Source organism: Leguminivora glycinivorella, chromosome 26, assembly GCF_023078275.1.
Source record: "Leguminivora glycinivorella isolate SPB_JAAS2020 chromosome 26, LegGlyc_1.1, whole genome shotgun sequence".
NCBI lineage: Eukaryota > Metazoa > Arthropoda > Insecta > Lepidoptera > Tortricidae > Leguminivora > Leguminivora glycinivorella.
In genome coordinates, this window is record NC_062996.1 from 10,534,795 (window position 1) to 10,555,356 (window position 20,562).

At 36.9% G+C, this 20,562-nt stretch overlaps 1 protein-coding gene across 1 annotated transcript in view; it reads right to left on the reverse strand.

Moving 5' to 3' along the window:
* Positions 1-18,083, reverse strand: part of LOC125239911 (UDP-glucosyltransferase 2-like) — a 36,488-nt gene extending 18,405 nt beyond the window's left edge. The window contains exons 1-4 of the mRNA XM_048147681.1: positions 17,950-18,083; positions 10,318-10,469; positions 6,509-6,596; positions 3,393-3,555 (exon numbers count right to left, since the gene is read on the reverse strand). Coding sequence (XP_048003638.1) covers positions 3,393-3,555; positions 6,509-6,596; positions 10,318-10,461 — 395 coding nt within the window. The 5' untranslated portion in view covers positions 10,462-10,469; positions 17,950-18,083. The remainder of the gene's footprint in view (positions 1-3,392; positions 3,556-6,508; positions 6,597-10,317; positions 10,470-17,949) is intronic.
* Between the last annotated feature and the right edge of the window lie 2,479 nt (positions 18,084-20,562).

Here is a 20,562-nt window from a genome sequence, read left to right on the forward strand (position 1 = left end):
AACTTTCCTTTGCAATTAAAACCGTTAAAGTCTAAATCTAAATAAATGTATCCGGCTGAAATTAAATCTCCACAAACTCCAGTAATAGTAATGCTATCTCCTTGCACTCGTTTAAGGAGATCGGGTTTGTTTTCCAAATATTCATACCTAATAGCACATAGGCCTGCTCCACTGTCGGCCAAAAGTTTTAATTTATGCCCATTACCTACAATACAATTTACCGTACTATAATTATTTTTGTTATAATTAAATATCGCACTATTCATGTTAGTCACGAAAAAACTGCTTATTTGGCTTTACGTTTTCATTTGTCGATCGTATGTGTTGAGCACGTGAGTGCGCGGGCGCGGGCCGCGGCGGGGTCGCGCGCGCAGGTCGGCGAACGCTGGATGCGCGATCAGCAAAAGGCTGTGGCCGCGTAGCTCTATTTGTCGGGAAGTGTTGCGAAATACTTGCATTACGGCTATTATTAGAATAATATCGTGTTCTAAATGTATTTCTGTCTGTATTATAACCTTTACTCCTATCGTAACGATTAGAATAATTATTTCGGTTCCCGTTGTTATGATAATTATTACGAGAACGTCCGTGTTCGTAATGTAGGATCTGATCGTCGCGTGGTGATGAACTGTATTCATCAATGGCTGTCCTAATAGCTTCGGGCAAGGATGTAAATTGCCTAGAAGATATTATTGTGCTTAATTTTGGGTCTGAAAGACCATCTGCAAAGCGCTTAATAGCTGACTTTTCGTTCAGTGGCCGCAGTACGTCGTACCTACTGTCGTTACCGTCGGCCTGAGAAATAGTCAAATTGACAAAAAGATCCTCAATTTCAGCTCCGAAAGCTTCTATTGTTCTCCTACCTTGCCTAGCTCTGTACAGCTGAGCCTGAATCGATTCGGACGATTTTTTAGGAAGCAAAAATGTACGCATATCCGAAACGAGAGATTCTACGCTAACGTATGACGTCTTTAACCTGAGCTTAGCGCTAGACGAAAGTCTTGTTTTTAAAACAAATTCTATCAATGTCCGCTGAGATTCGGTATTAATAATCGTACTGTACATAAGAATACCATCTATTAACTGTTTAGTTGTATCCTCTTGCCCTGTCATGACGGGCAACAAGGCGATGGCCGTTTTAACATCAAAACTAGGTTTAGCCATTTTTTCGTCTGTTTGGGAATCTGTATCAAAGAATACTAACGATAACTTAATCCTCTCGTAATTGTCTTTGATTTCGCCTATAAGTAAATTACCGAATTTTATTTCTGAAGAACTATATTCGTCCTGCCTTTCCCTTAACTGAGACACAATATCCGCAAAGTGGTCATATAATTCATTTGATTCCTCTAATTTCCTTCTACCTATTTCTTTCCGTCGCCTCTCTGGACCTAACTTAGAAATATCTTCTTTCAACTTATTTAGTTTATCGCGTAAAGACTGTAATTCTAATAACATAATAAATTTGTCACCTCAATTAATTAATAAACAAAAAAAAATGCTGCAAAAAGGATCCCTATAAATTGCTAAATAACATGACAAAATAATATAACTAACTTACATAGATAGCGCAATGTACTTCGCTTAGTAGGTCATGTTGAATTGTTGACGCTGCATTCCGCGCTGGCACGGGCGGGCGGTCGGGCTGTCGCGTGACGCTGGCTGGCAACGTGAGTCTTCCATGTGCACGTGACCGATGCTCTGAAGATGATGCGGGCCGGGATAACCCTGGACTCCCTCGAGCTGGGCCGGGATAACCCTGGACACCTCTTGATGATGGGCCGGGATAACCCTGGACACCTCTTGATTCGCGAGCCGGGAAACCCTGGACAACGCTCTTCTTTCTTCGTAGGCTTATTTATATATAGAACATATTTTCTTTCTTCTTTTCTTCTTTAGTTTGCTGAGAGGCTTCTTTCTTCTTAAAAATGATTTCTTCAATGCTGATCTTCATAAAAGTAATCTTGTATCTTCAGTGCCGATCTTCATAATGGTGATATCTTCGTTAGGGTAATCTTGAATCTTCAATCTTGAATTGGTTTTCTGTCTTCATTATTGCGCTCCGTGGTGAAATCCGTTTCCTTGGTTCTACTGGTATGGGTCGCCATGAGATATGATGAAGTCGGAGGGTTGAATGGAGGTTAAGTAAAACTGGTCATTATGGATGATGTGTGTTGTATTGTCAATAATCAATACAGAAGAGAGACAAGTAAAACTAAACATACCTTATATAGTAAATTATTGCTTACATGCTATTTTATTCACATACGTGTGTCACATGTATGTTGCAGACAGTAACGTTAAGTTACTGTTAAAGTGTTAATTAGGGATATACTACATGGGAATAACTATATCTTATACGCTACGTTGCGGAATTTCATTAGGCACTGGTCCCTTGGTCCCAAAGCTATGAGCTATCGGCTATAAAAACGAACAAAGATAAGCACTCCCGTGCAAATAAAAGAGACACGGCGATATTGATAGCTCACCGCTGGACGAGTAAGTATATATATATATATATATATATATTAAATAAATATATTATTGGACATTCTTACACAGATTAACTGAGGCCCACGGTAAGCTCAAGAAGGCTTGTATTGTGGGTACACAGACAACGATATATATATATTACAATATATAAATACTTATATACATAGAAAATATCCATGACTCAGGGACAAATATTTGTGCTCATCACACAAATAAATGCCCTTACCGGGATTCGAACCCGGGACCGCGGCGTAGCAGGCAGGGTCACTACCGACTGCGCCAAACCGGTCGTCAAAACAAAGTAATTATAAACATCGCCGTGTCTCTTTTAATTGCACGGGAGTGATTATCTTTTGTTCGTTTTTATAGCTGATAGCTCATAGCTTATTACTAGCTCGCGGTGGAACCAGTGCCTTAGACCTGTACTTTCTTTATACTAAACTGAACTGTCACCGCATATATCGGAAAAACAGCGCCCTCTGGACAATATAGTCATAGATCTCTGGTCAAATTTGTTTTTCATCATGCAGAAACGTCTGCGAGCGATATTACATATATTTTTAAATTAAACGAAAAATGGAAAAATTCACACCTCCGGCAGGACTGGAAAGTGAGCACAAGCTTTTATCGCTGACTGTACTTTTCTTTCAACAGCCGCCTACTGCTCTCCGAGACGTTTCTAAAGACCCCTTACTCGATGGGGATACGAGTCGTATCCTTTCTGCTCCATCATCAGATCAGCTCCACGATACCTTGATATTGCATTGTCACGTGATTTACATATGTGTGCAAAATTTCAGCTCAATCGGAAACCGGAAAGTGGGTCATGCTTAACTTGCAAGATTTGATTACAGACAGACAACGCGAGGTGAAAGTAAATAAAAGCTTGTAATAAGTACCCAGCCTGCAGATCGCTAAAGAAGACCTCAGTGACCACGGCATCATATTTCCCCATCAGAGCCTCCTGGACCCCTTTATTGACCGCGGCAGCCACGGAGATGTTCCGTCCGAATTCCAGCATTTCAGCGATGTTCAGTTGTTGCACCTTTAGTGGATCCACATCTAGAATGACACAGAAAAAATAGTATAATCAGCGATTTAGGCACTGGTCCCACCGCGAGCTAGTAAGCTATGAGCTATCGGCTATAAAAACTAACAAAAAATAAGCAATCCCGTGCAAATAAAAGAGACTTGGCGATATTGATAGCTCACCGCTGGGCGAGTAACTATAAACATCGCCGTGTCTCTTTTATTTGCACGGGAGTGAATATCTTTTGTTCGTTTTTATAGCCGATAGCTTATAGTTTACTAGCTCGCAGTGGGACCCGTACCTAAATAATTATAGACGGTCAACCAAATCTTGGCACGAAAAAAGGCGTGAATTTAAATTTTTCTATGGGTATTAAACCTTCACCCCTACTTTTTAACCCCCGACGCAAAAACGACGGGGTGTTATAAGTTTGACGTGTCTGTCTGTGGCATCGTAGCTCCCGAACGGATGAACCGATTTAGATTTAGTTTTTTTTGTCTGAAAACTGAGTTAGTCGGGAGTGTTCTTAGCCATGTTTCATGAAAATCGGTCTACTATGTCGCAGTCGGGGGTTTTTTCAAAATTTTAATTTTGTGGTTAGGTTATTCAATAATTTTTTAAGTATTATGGCTCGTCGCTAATTCCACCATATTCAAATTTAAGAAGGCACGCGCTTTAAGAAGACATTTGGGACCTCTAAATAAAAATAAAATAAAATAAAATAAAAATAATATAAATTTTGCCACTACATGTCCGTGTAATGTTGCTTAAAATGCATGTTATTTAAAAATCAATTTTATATGAATAATTATAGTTTTAGTCTTAGTTAAGTAAGTATATTGCTGTATACCCTAACAGGGTTCATGTGATCTTTTGCTGTAAATAGCCTATAGTAAGACCTTGTGTAACACATGATTACAAATGCAATAAATGAATTAAATGAATTATGAATTATTTTTGAATTTGCCGCCTTTTTTTAGAGGCAAGATTTGGTTGGCCGTAAGTATATTATATAGTCAAGATTCCACTGGCTACGCTCGCGGTTCAATATTGGAATCTTTCGCTTGTTCAGATGTCAATAATTTGTAAAAAAAAAATAGGTAGGTAACTAATCAATTTATGATTTATTTTATTATTAAAAAAATCAACGGTATTTAAAAAAAATATGGCTTAATGGCCTAGTAAAAGAAGGGTTTACTCACAGAACTTAATTTAGATAGAAGAAACAAATTCATATATTTGTATAGGGGCCGAGCGTGTCAAATTTTGTACTGAAGTTGATTCTTGCCTGTAATTTTAAATATGTCTCAGGCTCTTGATTGTTCATAATTTTTGTGTTGTTGCAATTGAATATCACGTAACGAGGCATTTTTTATGTTTTAGTTGACTTCAACTTACAAAAATTGACGCCCGAAAGCAGCAAGCTGCGAGTAAAGACGGACAACTCAGTGGATTTCACTGAGTTCATTTGACACGCTAAGTAGATACGTTTGCTTGATCTATGGTATATATGACATCTGTGGGTTTACTGGTGAAACCCGGTTTAAGTTGAGCAAACTGTTTTTTGCAATTGAACTAAGTATCTGCAATTTCCACAATGTTGTTATTTCAAGGACAAATTATCTCGATTGATCGGGTTTCGCCAGACCCTCGACTGATAATAAACCCGGCCAAGAGCGTGTCGGGCCACACTCAGTGTAGGGTTCCGTAGTTTTCCGTATTTTTCTCAAAAACTACTGAACGTATCAAGTTCAAAACAATTTTCCTAGAAAGTCTTTATAAAGTTCTAATTTTGTGATTTTTTCATATTTTTTAAAGATATGGTTCAAAAGTTAGAGGAGGGGGGACGCACTTTTTTTTCCTTTAGGAGCGATTATTTCCGGAAATATTAATATTATCAAAAAATGATCTTAGTAAACCCTTATTCATTTTTAAATACCTATCCAACTATATATCACAAGTTGGGGTTGGAATGAAAAAAAAAATCAGCCCCCACTTTACATGTAGGGGACTCCCCCTAATAAAACATTTTTTTTTTATTTTTGCACTTTGTTGGCATGATTGATATATGTACATATTGGTACCAAATTTCAGCTTTCTAGTGCTAACGGTTACTGAGATTATCCGCGGACGGACGGACAGACAGACATGGCGAAACTATAAATATGCATCTAAGTATTTCAAAAGCAGCAAAATGAACGTTTAAGAAATAAACTGCAACTGCAACTACCTGCACCGAAATTGGAACTATTCCGAAATAGCCCTAAATATGCTGCTGTAAAAATCTATAATCAACTTCCAAATTACATTAGGTCAGAGGAGAACGACAAAAGCTACGCAAATAAGTTGAAGACATTTCTTATCAATAAAAACTATTATACTGTTAAGGATTTTATGAATGATAATGACATGACATGAGCACTGATTAATTATACCTATTACTATTTTAATATGTACTATGAAATTGATTATCACATTCGGTACTATTTGTAATAATTAAAGTATGTTGCTAATAATAATGATGTTAGTATTTTAATAATTATGTTCATATTTAAAATTTTATTCATTGTAATTCTTAATTAATTTTAATGATATACATGCACATATGTATTAGCACATAAGTTAATTTTAAGATTTAAATTGCCATACCCATCTTGGGTCCATGAGGTACTGACTATTTCGCATGTAAAAAACATATTGTAATTACCATGGTGCAATAAAGAAAGAATAAAGAATAAAGAATAAGGGTTCCTAGTTGACTACGGAACCCTAAAAAAGTACCTACTTAGATTGGTAAAGGGTGTCACATACGTGTTCAGTAATTATCTTTATTTTTTTAATAACTCGCGACCCGTACCTAAGAGTTAAGACGCTAGTTTCTTAGAGAAATTAATTGTATTTGTTCTAAAGAACCTTCCTGTCAAGTTAACGGAATCCAATAAAATCAGGTAACAGGTTGTATCGATTCTAAAATGGTCTACTTACTTTGAATAAATCGTTGAGTTTCACTGACGTCGATGTAGGTGAGCCCTTTCTGAGCTTCTTTCTTAGGGAACGGAGTTGCCCAAGTCACCTGGAAACCATAACGTTGCCTAATATAATAGTTATTTGTTATACAAGGGGGCAAAGTTGTATTTTAACACACGAGAAGTAAAATACATTTGCATCAGTGTAACACAAAACTTTTCAGGAAACTACAACGCAAAAAATGCGTTTTCCCCTCACTAGCTCGGAAACACGTGTTTTGTCCTTTAATACCAGCGGGTAAAAACGCATTTTATCCACTAGTGGGTAAAGTAATTTGACCTTGAATAAAGTCAAATTAACTGCTTTAAAATTGATAAAATTAGGTGAATCTAGTAATAAAGATGATTTACCACCTGTGGAACTACTTGGAAGCAGTGATAAACGCATTTTTTGCGTTGTAGTTTCCTCGCTATAGTGAGGGGAAAAGTTTTGTGTTACACTCGGGTGCAAATGTATTTTACTTCTCGTGTGTTAAAAAACTCGCAAGTTCAGGATTCTATTCTCGAACCACTCGCTTCGCTCGTGGTTCAACTATAGAACCCTTTCACTTGCTCGTTTTTCAATTCCACACTCGGCGTTAAAATACAACTTTGCCCCCTTGTATAACAAATAACTATTATGGTGGTAAATCATCTTCATTACTAGATTCACCTACTTTTATCAATTTTAAAGCAGTTAATACCCACTAGTGGATAAAATGCATTTTTACCCGCTGGTATTAAAGGACAAAACACGTGTTTCCGAGCTAGTGAGGGGAAAATATAATTTATTATTATTAACTAAAATAGTACATTACGATACTAGTGCGAAAAAAAGGAAGTTCGAAACGAGTGGCGATAAATTAAACACGACCACAGGGAGTGTTTTAAATCCACACGAGTTACGAATTTCCTTTTCGCACGTGTATCGTACGACGTTTTTCAGTAAGTACAGATGAGCCTCCGAAGTTTCGACCTGGCATATAATGAACCACTTCTCGCACAAGTGCGTAAAAAAAAAAACACCATCTGTACTGAAAATAATAATTCATGTCAGTTATAGAAAAGTTATTCTTCCCGCGGCTTCGCTCGTGTTAAATTCGAAAATGGCGGAATGTTCCATACAAACTTCCACCCCCCCCCCTCCATTTTACGGAAGTAGGGAGACAAAAAGTAGAACTATCTCCACTTAAACGATCGCTCCGTGAAAGACGGACAAACAAACAGACAAACGCTTTCCCATTTATACATTTTTTTATTTAGTTGATTTTAAGTCATGGATTTTCCTTGTCAGTCTATCTTGCAGGAGACAGGGGGACACGTGTATTGAAATACCTAACTTGTTTTATCATTTTATCTACTACACGTGTACACTTATTATAAGGAAAACAGTAAGTACTAGAAAGTCTTTTATTAAGGCTGCTTTCAAAAAAAACGTCAAAAGAATGTAAAATTGATAGTTTTAGTCGGTGAAATACTACACTTTCCGTTATCCAATAGATTTATTTAATTCAAGTTCCAGTTAGAGCATCTTATTATCTTGATTTTTATAAGACTGGATTTTTGAAAACTAACTCACTAAATTAATTTTATGAATTTTTCTCTAATGCACGTTTAGAAAAACGCACGTATAGAGCTGAATCAGTCGATCTTATTTGTAAAATTTGGACAATTTTGAATATTAAAACGGGTAAATTTATAATTCGTATATCCTGTACCACAATCATTTCAGACTAGATTTTTATTTTAAGTTTTTGAAAAAGAGTAAACTAGCCTAAGGCGAATTCAATTTTTTTCAGAAATTACCCAAAATTAAGTGACAATTTCTTTGAAAATCTACATCACATCGAAGTAAGTTTTGTACTAAATTAATCTGCAACGTTTACTTAAATTGCTGTTATGCCTTAGTGATTATAAATTGCTATTATTGATTTTTGCCAATTTTTTGAAAACGAGCCTTCACCGGTACAATTATTACCACTTTTGGACATTTTCTCATATTTTGTTAGACCAAGTAGAAACAGTCCTATAATGTGACATATATTTATAAACTACTCGCAAAGCCCTTCAATTTGATACCACACACGGTATGATCGAGCGCTCGGCTGCGATTTCACTATTTTTAACACGAAAGCCCTCTTAAGTGGGTACTTATTTGCTAATAATCAATGTTATCTATGAAATGATAATAAGTATAGCTAGTTTTCGAATGTCGTCGTCGGCAATATAGTACATTACGATACAAGTGCGTAAAAAAGGAAGTTACGAATTTCCTTTTCGCACGTGTATCGTACGCACTAGTGCGAGAAGTGGTTCATTATATGTCAGGTCGAAACTTCGGAGGCTCATCTGTACTGAAAAACGTCGTACGATACACGTGCGAAAAGGAAATTAGTAACTCGTGTTGATTTAAAACACTCCCTTCGGTCGTGTTTTAATTTATCGCCACTCGTTTCGAACTTCCTTTTTTACGCACTTTTATCGTAATGTACTATTTCATAAAATTTTACTCAAACATTTTACGTTGTTCCTTTCTTTTTAAATACTATGTTAGGTAAGTACTTAAGAAGAGTTATTACTTGGCTATTACTCATACTCATTTATTCATAATATTCTTAAAATATTACATGTTGTCAACAATATCAGAACATAATTATTATGTAAGTAGGTATCATCCATTCATCACAATATTTAGAACAAAGAGCATTGAATCACTTAATTACCACATAAGCTTATGTTGATTGGGAAGCAGTAGATAAGAATTCTAACGATACCACTGAATATATAACAGTACAAGTACAGAAGGCCCACTGCTTTGATGTTCACGAAATACCGCCTTTTTAAATGCCTACAAAATTCTTACAAAGAAACGAGCCGCGCGTGCGCGGCGACCGGCGGCTATAGGGTTGCCTATCGGATTAAAACGAAGCAAATCTTGAGTACTTTCTAGGTATAAATACAGTATTTATATATTCTTCTTTAAGTTCCAACATCACAAGCCTTATTCAACTTTTCCGTGGGACTTAATCAATAGTAAATCTGTGTAAGAATGTCCTATGGTACTTATTTATTTTATTCATGATGTTTATTCAACTAAGCATCATTAGACATTCCACACGCGGCCTTCGTATACGAACCTTAACTCGCGACATAAAAGTAACAATAGAAAGTGCGGTGCGTACACTCCTTTTTGCTGTATACTTAACACAGCAAAAGGGAGTGTACAAGTTTTTTAATGGGGTGGCAACGTTCAACTGGCGTGACATTCTTTGAGTTGCAGGCGTCCATAGGTTACGGTGACCGCTTTCCATCAGGCGGCCCGTATGCTTGTTTGCCACCGACGTAGTATAAAAAAAAAGTTTTTGAATCTTTTTTTGCGGAAATGCCCAAAAAGGCTTTTGGTCTACGTATACATACATAAATAAATAAATAAATAAATATTGGGGACACCTTAGGCACTGGTCCTACCGTGAGCTAGTAAGCTATGAGCTATCGGCTATAAAAACGAACAAAAGATAATCGCTCCCGTGCAAATAAAAGAGACACGGCGAAGTTACTCGCCTAGCGGTGAGCTATCAATGTCGCCGTGTCTCTTTTATTCGCACGGGAGCGATTATCTTTTGTTCGTTTTTATAGCCGATAGCTCATAGCTTACTAGCTCACGGTGGGACCAGTGCCTAGCACAGATCAACTTAGCCTCAAACTAAGCAAAGCTTGTGCTATGGGTGCAAAGCGACGATATACATACTTAAATAGATAAATACATACTTATATACATAGAAAACATACCTCATGGCCAGCCTTGAGCAGGGCTCCAACGATGCCCTGGCCCATATGGTTGTGGCTCTTCGAAGGCACCGGGAAGATGGCCAGGATCCTGTACCCCAGGACTGGCGACAGCAGCGTCAGCGCTGCTAGGAGTGACAGCTTCATCTTCGACTCTGGAATGGTTATTTGGTGATCTTTTTTTGCCAAATTTCATGTTATTTTTACTCAGAATCACTAGCTTTTTCAATACCTACCTAATAGGTGGACCGCTGCGTTCAAAAACTCGCATAGCTGAGCTGACGTAGGGGAAAAGACCGGCTGAAGTGGGACTGGGCAGGCCACGTCTGCCGCATGCATCAGGATAGGTACCTACACCTACATACATACATACAAACATACATACATACATACATACAATCACGCCTGTATCCCATAAAGGGGTAGGCAGAGCACATGAAACTACTCAAGTTTCAGTGCCACTCTTGGCAAATAAGGGGTTGAAATAGAAGAAAACGAAACTGTGACATTGCAGTGACAGGTTGCCAGCCTCTCGCCTACGCCACAACTTAACCCATATCCCATAGTCGCCTTCTACGACACCCACGGGAAGAAAGGGGGAGGTGAAATTCTTAACCCATCACCACACGGGTAAATCAGGATAGGTGAGCTAATACAAGGTGCTCGCGAGGAACCCATATAACTTTAACGGCATATTCTTAAAATGTCATATAAACTTTTCTAGATTTCGTCTAGTTTCAGAGTTATTGCCAATTAAAAAAAAAACATTTCCGTATTGTTACTCAGAAAAGGTCTTCTTAACGGCGCTGATGCGCAGTTGTGGAGCATAGTCTCACAGTAGTCATTGATATAGCCTGTCAACCAAAGTTTGGCAGTAGCAATGTACAACGAACTAAAGTATGGTATCCCTATAAAACGAACAAAAACCAGCAATGTACGTCGAACAGCCACAGATATTTTTTTTCAAGTGGCTCATTGGGCCTGCAGCATTGGAATGCCTCCCTAATAAAAAAAGCATATGAAACGCGTATACTCATCCTTTACTTCCTTACGAATTAGATAGAGTATTAAAAAGGGACGGATATATGCTAGCTATTTCTCTTTTTCGTAGGGTGGAGGTTTCCACAGATAAGATACAAATGACACGCGAATATCCACCAATTTTCAAAACTAGTGTTGCTAGCCCGCGTTTTTTCAAATTTGCCGCCTTTTTCTATTGACAAGATTTGGTTGACGGTCTATAGATGTCAAAATGTGACAAGAAAAACTTCCAAAAAATTTGGTTTTTAGAAAAATAAATTAAGGAACTCATTTTAATTGCCAACTTCATGGATAAAAATTACTTTATATGTGAAAATACGTCCAAAAAAAACCGGCCAAGTGCGAGTCGGACTCGCCCACCGAGGGTTCCGTACAAACTTTCAATGGTTAAAATAACCATACTACTCATACTCATATTCATTTATTCATTCAACGCCATTTTACACGTCAAGATTTGATTTAAAAAAATAATATTCATACAACAATAATACTTAGAGAATAAATAGACAGAAGATTGAAATTACAAAAAGTTAGGCAATATTCACATAAAAAATGCACAAAAATATTTTTCTAATTAGGTAATAAAAAAATTGTCATAAGTGTAGAACGGGTGCTCGACCAGCCAATTTTTTAAGCGATAGGTACTTAAAGTTCGACACACTAGGCGCTTCAACCACATATTGCGGCAATTTATTATAGACGGCAGGGTCCATCACATGTGTTAATTTGACCGTAAATTGGATTTCGCCAATTTACGGTCGATACCTACTAACTTTCCGGCATTTCGAATGTTGTACTTGGAACACATGTTCTTAGTTTTGTCACAGAATATATGTATAATAGTACAAGTACAGAAGGCTCACTACTTTGATGTTCACAAAATGACGCTATTCTAAATTCTTACCTACATTAACAAACGGACCGCACGCGAGCAGCCAACATTGAATTTTTCCCCTCACTAGCTCGGAAACACGTGTTTTGTCCTTTAATACCAGCGGGTAAAAACGCATTTTTTCCACTAGTGCTTTAAAATTGATAAAAGTAGGTGAATCTAGTAATAAAGATCATTTACCACCTGTGGAACTACTGGAAGCAGTGATAAAAGAAAATCTTGCAGTACAAAAGGCGGACTCATGCTTTAAGGCATTCTCTACTATGTTGATCTTTCTTTTATGCGGGGGGCTTCGCCCCCCGAGCCCTCCTTTATATGCTCTTGAGAGTCTCAAGAAAACCCTATCCCAACTTATTTTAAATACTACGTTGATCTTTCTTTTATGCGGGGGGCTTCGCCCTCGAGCCCCCTTATTCATGCTCTTCAGGGTCACAAGAAAACCCTATCCCAACTTACTTTAAATACTACGTTGATGTTTATTTTATGCGGAGGGCTTCGCCCCCGAGCCCCCTTTATTTCCTCTTAAGGGTCTCAAGAAAACCCTATCCCAACTTATTTTAAATACTATGTTGATCTTTTTTTTGTGGGGAGCTTCGCCCCCGAGCCCCTCTTTACTTGCTCTTAAGGGTCACAAGAAAACTCTATCCCAACTTATTTTAAATACTACGTTGATCTTTCTTTTTTGCGGGGGGCTTAGCCCCCGAGCCCCCCCCCTTTATTTACTCTGAACGGTCACAAGAAAACCCTAACCCAACTTATTTTAAATACTACGTTGATCTTTCTTTTTTGCGGGGGGCTTCGCCCTCCGAGCCCCCTCTTTATTTCCTCTGGAGGGTCACAAGAAAACCTTAACCCAACTTATTTTAAATACTACGTTGATCAATCTTTTTTGTGGGGGGCTTCGATCGCCCCTGAGCCCCCCTTTACTTGCTCTTAAGGGTCTCAAGAAAACCCTATCCCAACTTATTTTAAATACTACGTTGATCTTTTTAGTAGTTCCAGTTCATATCTTCCGGCTCCATCATCAGACCTTGAAACCTAATCGTAGTCAAAGTTCATTACAAGACTTTTCTAAGAAACCCAAAAACTACTATGATACGATGTTCTATCATGTAGTTCCAGTTCATATCTTCCGGCTCCATCATCAGACCTTGAAACCTAATAGTAGTCAAAGTTCATTACAAGACTTTTCTAAGAAACGCAAAAACAGCTATGATACGATGTTCCATCATGTAGTTCCAGTTCATATCTTCCGGCTCCATCATCAGACCTTGAAACCTAATCGTAGTCAAAGTTCATTACAAGACTTTTCTAAGAAACCCAAAAACAGCTATGATACGATGTTCCATCATGTAGTTCCAGTTCATATCTTCCGGCTCCATCATCAGATCAGTTCAACAGTACCATATTATTGTACTGTCATCAGAACTACATACAGCTGCCAATTATCATTACGCTACGATCCTTGGAAGATGGTTAAATTAGCCTCCGTAGATTCCATTACATAGTAAAGTTAGTTACATACACGACGACCTAATAAAAGCGTGTTAATATTAATATTAGCGCCATCTAGCTGAGCCCTTCTTCTGTGTGGTACTGAGGTAAGTACGTTTTATTCTTAGACTTTATCTGTCTATACGGAGTTATATATATTATGTCTTTGACTAGAAGTATAGGTACTTTAATGAGTATTTAGCGCCGTCTCTCGGCAAAATTTACTAAGTAATTTACGCGACTTGAGACTTGTGCGAACCTTTAGGCATGGAAAGTCACATGAAAAGTTGTCGAAACTAATAATAGATGGCGCTGCATTTAAATTTCTTGACTGATAACTCTAATACTAAATAGAATATACTGTAAGGTAGAGCAGAATCTAATACCTCCGCTTTACAAAAGACCGCAATCAAGTAGCACTAGACTTTACTCATTGTTGTGTTCCTGCCGGTGAGTAAGGCAGCCAGAGCTCAACGAGGGTGCGGTACTCCTTCCTTCCTTCCCCCTCCTTCCTTCGGTCCTTTGAGTCGTCGGCACCCAGGCCCCTTCTAAGTACAGGTTTGTACAAGTTTCTAATGAGTCGAGTCGGCAACAAACATGTGCCACTCCTTGAGTGGCAGGCGTCCATATGTAACAGTCACCGCTTTCCATCAGGCGGACCGTATGCATGTTTGCCACCTACGTGGTACAAAAAAAAACTCTCGACGAATTCACCTTAAACATTAAAAACTAAATCAAAATCGATTGATTCGTTCGGGAGCTATGATGCCAGACAGACATGTCAAGCGTCAAACCTATTATTATTATAATATTTTTGCGTTGGTGGTTAAAAACAAGAAACCTCCTTCAAAACTATAATAAAACACAACTTTCTATGAAAATCGGTAAAGTGCGAGTCGGATTTCGACATTTCCATACAAAAAGGTCATGAGCGCCTGACGACATGTGATGGCAACGTGTACACTAGTTTTTTACTTTAAAGATTTTGCGTATATTTTGGAAACTATAAGAGATAGAGCAAATAGACTTCAGATTTTGGTTGTCGGTGGCACAATTTTTTTGTTTTCGTATATATACACCATTTTTTGGACCTATTAGGGCAATATTATGGTCAGTGCAGTTCTAAACAGTCGTAAGCGCCTCTTTTTTAGTAGGAACTTAAGTCATTTTGGCAAATGCTTAAAATTTTTAACAATTTCTAAACAGAAATGAATTTCTTTCTACCTGTCCATGGCGCTCACAAAATTTCAAAACATTTAGTAAGTACTTGCAGCGGCAGTGAGTGAAAAATCTCAATTTGAGTTTTTTCTCTTAACTCCGACTTACGCTTGACTGTAGATTTCCAATAGGTTTTCCTGTAATCTACAGGTAGAGGGCTATCTCGTGTATTTTTTTGAAAATTTTACGCTAAGTAGTTTCGGAGATAAGGGGGGGAATGGTCATTTTTTGCTTATTTTCTTAAATTACTTCTAAATTACCAAAATAAAAACTATAAAAAAAATATATTTGAGATGCTTATAAAATGCTCTTTCATTTGATATGTAGCACAATATAGTTCTAATAACTTTGATTTTTAATTTTCAATTTTACCCCCCAAAAGTGGCCCCTATGATTAAATTTCGTTTAATTTCATTTAATAATATTACATGTCCGTCTTTGGGCCACTTGTTTACATACGTGTGCCAAATTTCAAGTAAATCGGTCTAGTAGTTTCGGAGAAATCGGCTGTGACAGAGGGACAGACAGACACGCGAGTGATCCTATAAGGGTTCCGTTTTTCCTCTTTGAGGTACGGAACCCTAAAAAGTAAAAAAAAAACAAAAAAAAAAAATTTTGCGAAAAATTTTAAAATTCATATAACATTTTTTCTTTCTTTTGGCCTCAGAAACGCGTGGTTCAAGTTATGCGGGTTCCTCGCGAGCACCTTGTATAACCACCAAGTGGATGCCGACAAAGAAGGGAAGATGGCGGGAAGAATTGGACACTTTTATGAGTGACTGGCTGGAAAAAGCACATCAGAGGGAGTTGTGGAAATCAAGGGGAGAGGCCTTGCCCAGCAGTGGGAGACTATAACGGGCTAATAAAAAAATAGGTAAAAAAATTCACATAAGTATGATTTTTTCTTATTTTGTTACCATACATTTTGTATCTGGTAACAAAAGAGGAAGCGTATTAGAGAACAAGCTGCGGGAGTTCGGAGTTGGAACGAGGCCAAGGCGAAGAGGAAAGCAACAAAATTGTATGGAAATTCTGGGACACTTTTTGTCTCCTATTGATATAGAAAGTGTTCGTGATTTTGATACGAGTATGTACAATCAGTACAATTGATCTAAAAAGTCCCTAAAAATATTAAAAAGCGTACACCCATCTTAAAGGCCGGCAACGCACCTAAAACACCTCTGGTGTTTCGGGTGTCCATGGGCGGCAGTGATCGCTTACCATTAGGCGACCTGTCTGCTCGTTTGCCTCCTATCCCATAAAAAATGGAGAAAAAAAAAGAACCGCTCTTTTCTAAGTGCGTTTACACATTATCCGATCCGATATCGGATGACGGAAGGATTTCAAAGGCAAAAATCAAAGATGGCGGTTTCAATTTATGGGATATCGGATCGGATAATGTGAAAACGCACTTAAGGTGAAAAAACACTAATGTACTACTAAAGTCGCCGTCAACAGAATTTGCGAACAATGTAAACAAACCTTGTATTCAAAATGGCTTTAATTTACATTCTGACTAATCAAATACTGGCTTAAAAATGTGTTATTCAGTCAATTAATATAACACCATGATCCTAGACCATTAAAACAATAAAAGAGTGTTGGAATATGGATATTTCAACCATTCAGTTTGTTTACATTGTTCGCAATTTCTATTGACGGCAACTTTAGAGCATTGCGCAGACCAAACATAATCAATCTGAATTTTGAACTATTCAATAAGTGAACTAGAAACTTTATCTCACATAATTAATGACTTATGGTCACCCTGACTTACAACGAGGTCTACCTTACTTTCCAGTTCTCAACTTCTCATACGCGCTTCAGACACTTTTCCGTCTGTATTTGTCCTTTAAAAACAAAAACAACAACAAGTTTGGTTACTTTATTTTCCTTGTTATGATATTTATTTACTATCTATAGTATTTTATAATTTTATGTTGACATATACATAAAACATACAATACATCATTATTTTTTGGAATAAACGAATTAAAACATTTAATTTTTTTATTTTCTTTTATTATGATTGTTATCGTGTCCTAATATTATTTATTATGTACTTAACTTTAATGTTATTCTTAACATTCTGTACGACATGTCTAATTTGATAACCTTGGAATACTTTATTTATATTTATAAAAACTATAAGTGATAACAGAGTGAACAGATTATAAAAACAAAACAAATAATTCACATCTTCTAATTTGATAACCTAACCACAAAATTAAAATTATGAAAACAACCCCGACCGCGAAATAGTGTACCGATTTTCATGAAACATGGCTAAGAACACTACCGACTAATTCAGCTTTTAAACAAAATAAAACTAAATCTAAATCGGTTCATCCGTTCGGAAGCTAAAGTCGCCGTCAACAGAATTTGCGAACAATGTAAACAAACCTTGTATTCAAAATGGCTTGAATTTACATTCTGACTAATCAAATACTGGCTTAAAAATGTGTTATTCAGTCAATTAATATAACACCATGATCCTAGACCATTAAAACAATAAAAGAGTGTTGGAATATGGATATTTCAACCATTCAGTTTGTTTACATTGTTCGCAATTTCTATTGACGGCAACTTTACGATGCTAGACAGACACATACACAAACAGACAAACACGTCAAACTTATAACACCCCGTCGTTTTTGCGTCGGGGGTTAAAAACACTACACACAAAACTTTAAAACATAATTCACAACTACGCTTTAACAAAATATTAACTTAACATAAAAAAAAATATTATTACGCTGCACAAATTCCTTCAATGATATATAATAACTTGTAATAGGCGCGTCCGTAAAGCCTTTCAGAATTTGTGCAGCTAATTTTTTTTTTTATATTGGGGACACCTTACACAGATCAACTTAGCCCCAAACTAAGCAAAGCTTGTACTATGGGTGCTAAGCGACGATATACATACTTAAATAGATAAATACATACTTATATACATAGGAATATAATTGAAATAGAATTTCACTTACAGGTAAGTTCGTTTAATTTCCAATTTGACGAGTGAAACTTACACCTCGCGTTACGTAAAACACAGCGATGAATGACGAAGGTCGGTGTGTGTAGCCATACTGTATAGTAGTTGTAGTATTATTATTGATGCCGCTGGAGATAAATTCGTTAGGTATTCGAAATGAGTGCGCGAGCGCACACGAATCGAGATTTTGCCTCGGTAACCACTTAACCAGAGGACCGAGTTTTTGATGTCGACCATTCGATTTCGTGAATTTCGAATTGAAAACGAGTGGTCATTTCATTACCAACAGATTTAAAAAACTTGCCCCGCTTAAAAAAAAAGTATTTCGTCGTTTTTCACAGACTTTTGAACGGCGAAATCGTGCGTTCGAAATTAAAAATCGGCTCCCTGTAGAGTCAAACCACAGAATATACACCGTGTTTCACTTAACACTAAAAACCTGAAAACAGTTTGTTCAGAATCGAGAGTAGAATCGATTGAGCTATATCTTGATGGGGGTAATATTTTTATTTAAATTAGTATTATTAATTATTTTTTACGTGCCCATTCTATTGTACTCGTAATACAACATTGTGTATATCGCATTGCTAGAGGTTGTTTACCTTTTTTCAGTATTTAGGGGTATTAATACTGGCCGGTTACTTGGACGATTATTTTTTCCGCTACTAGTTTGACGTTGTTTGTCAGTTTAATCTTAATGTTTATCATAAGTCATAACAAATTGAACTCGTACCTAATTACAACCTTGTCATTTTGAATATGGAGTTTATTTGCTTACTGCGATTACCTGTCCAATTTGAAGTTTACTGTGACAAAGCTTTAAAGTGTTTTACAGTGACATCTTAGCTGTCTATTGGTAAACCTTATGTCGTTGCAGTAACGTACACAAATAAATAGTGTTATGGTTTATTATGGTAGTTAGCAATTATTTTATTGAGTGTAGAGCTAAAAGTCAAGTAGAGCTGTACAGAAAATTAAAAATTCAATTAAAAAAAAAGTAACGATCAGATTAAAAGATGAATACTCTAGATGAATTTAAAAAAATAAAAATCAGTTGGGGTGTCTGAGGTTTTGAGTGATACCGGAAACACCGTGTATAATAGTACAAGGTCAAACTTTAAATGAATAATTTATAGGTATAGCCTGTCAACCAAATTTTGGCAGTAGCAATGTATATCAAACTAAAGTATGGTATCCCTATGAAACGAACAAAAACCAGCAATGTACGTCGAACAGCCACAGATATTTTTTTTTCAAGGGGCTCGCTCCTTCCTTACGAATTAGATAATGTATTAAAAAGGGACGGATATATGCTAGTCATTTCTCTTTTTGGTAGGGTGGAGATTTCCACAGATAAGATACAAATGACACGCGAATTTCCACCGATTTTCAAAACTAGTGTTGCTAGCCCGTGATTTTTCAAATTTGCCGCCTTTTCCTAGTGACAAGATTTGGTTGACGGTCTATAGGTACAGTCAAGTGTAAAAATATGGGTGTACACGTTTTACTCAAAAATATGTCCCATAGCACCTTAGTCCGGTGTAATAAGAGCGTAGTACCATATTTTTGAGTCGATTTTTTCGATACTTATTTTTGCACTTGACTACCCAAAAACGTCGTTCTTACGTTTTTGTTAATAAATGGGCAATAGTTATTTGTTTTACAAGGGGGCAAAGTTGTTGTTTAACCGCACGTGCCAATATTGATACCCGAGCAAGCGAAAGATTCCAATTTTGAACCGCGAGCGTAGCGATGGTTCAATAAGTGGAATCTTAAGTATTGCGAGGCTTTCAAAGGCACGAAGGTTAAACAAACTTTGCCACCGAGTAAGACACTTTTTTTTTCACAACACGAATTAAATATTAACTTTAAAACATCAAACAAAATCAAATCCATCGATTAGGAAATAAGTATATTTAATTAATAAACTGTCTGTCTTACTGTTGTGTCAAAAGAGACAGAAAGTTTCCAAAATTCTGAAATTTTCACTTAGGAAAACTTCGGAAACTTTCCATACTTTGTATGGCAATTGTACGGATGGAAACATCCCATTTCATAAATTTAAATTCCCTTTATATTTCGTGAAATTTTCGTGATTTTTTTCAAGAAATTTAATATTTTTTTGGAAAGTTTCCGCAACGTCAATCATATTTTGGTCGGTCTGAGTCCATGACTCGCGTATGCTTGTGAGTCGATTCGGAACGACGAGTTGGTAGAGGCATCGTCTCATAACATGTCATTACGTCATTATAAAAACCGGCCAAGAGCGTGTCGGGCCACGCTCAGTGTAGGGTTCCGTAGTTTTTCGTATTTTTCTCAAAAACTACTGAACCTATCAAGTTCAAAACAATTTTCCTAGAAAGTCTTTACAAAGTTCTACTTTGGTGAATTTTTTCATATTTTTTAAACATATGGTTCAAAAGTTAGAGGGGGGGGACACACTTTTTTTTCCTTTAAGAGCGATTATTTCCGAAAGTATTAACATTATCAAAAAACGATCTTAGTAAACCCTTATTCATTTTTAAATACCTATCCAACAATATATCACACGTTGGGGTTGGAATGAAAAAAAATATCAGCCCCCACTTTGCATGTAGGGGGGGTACCC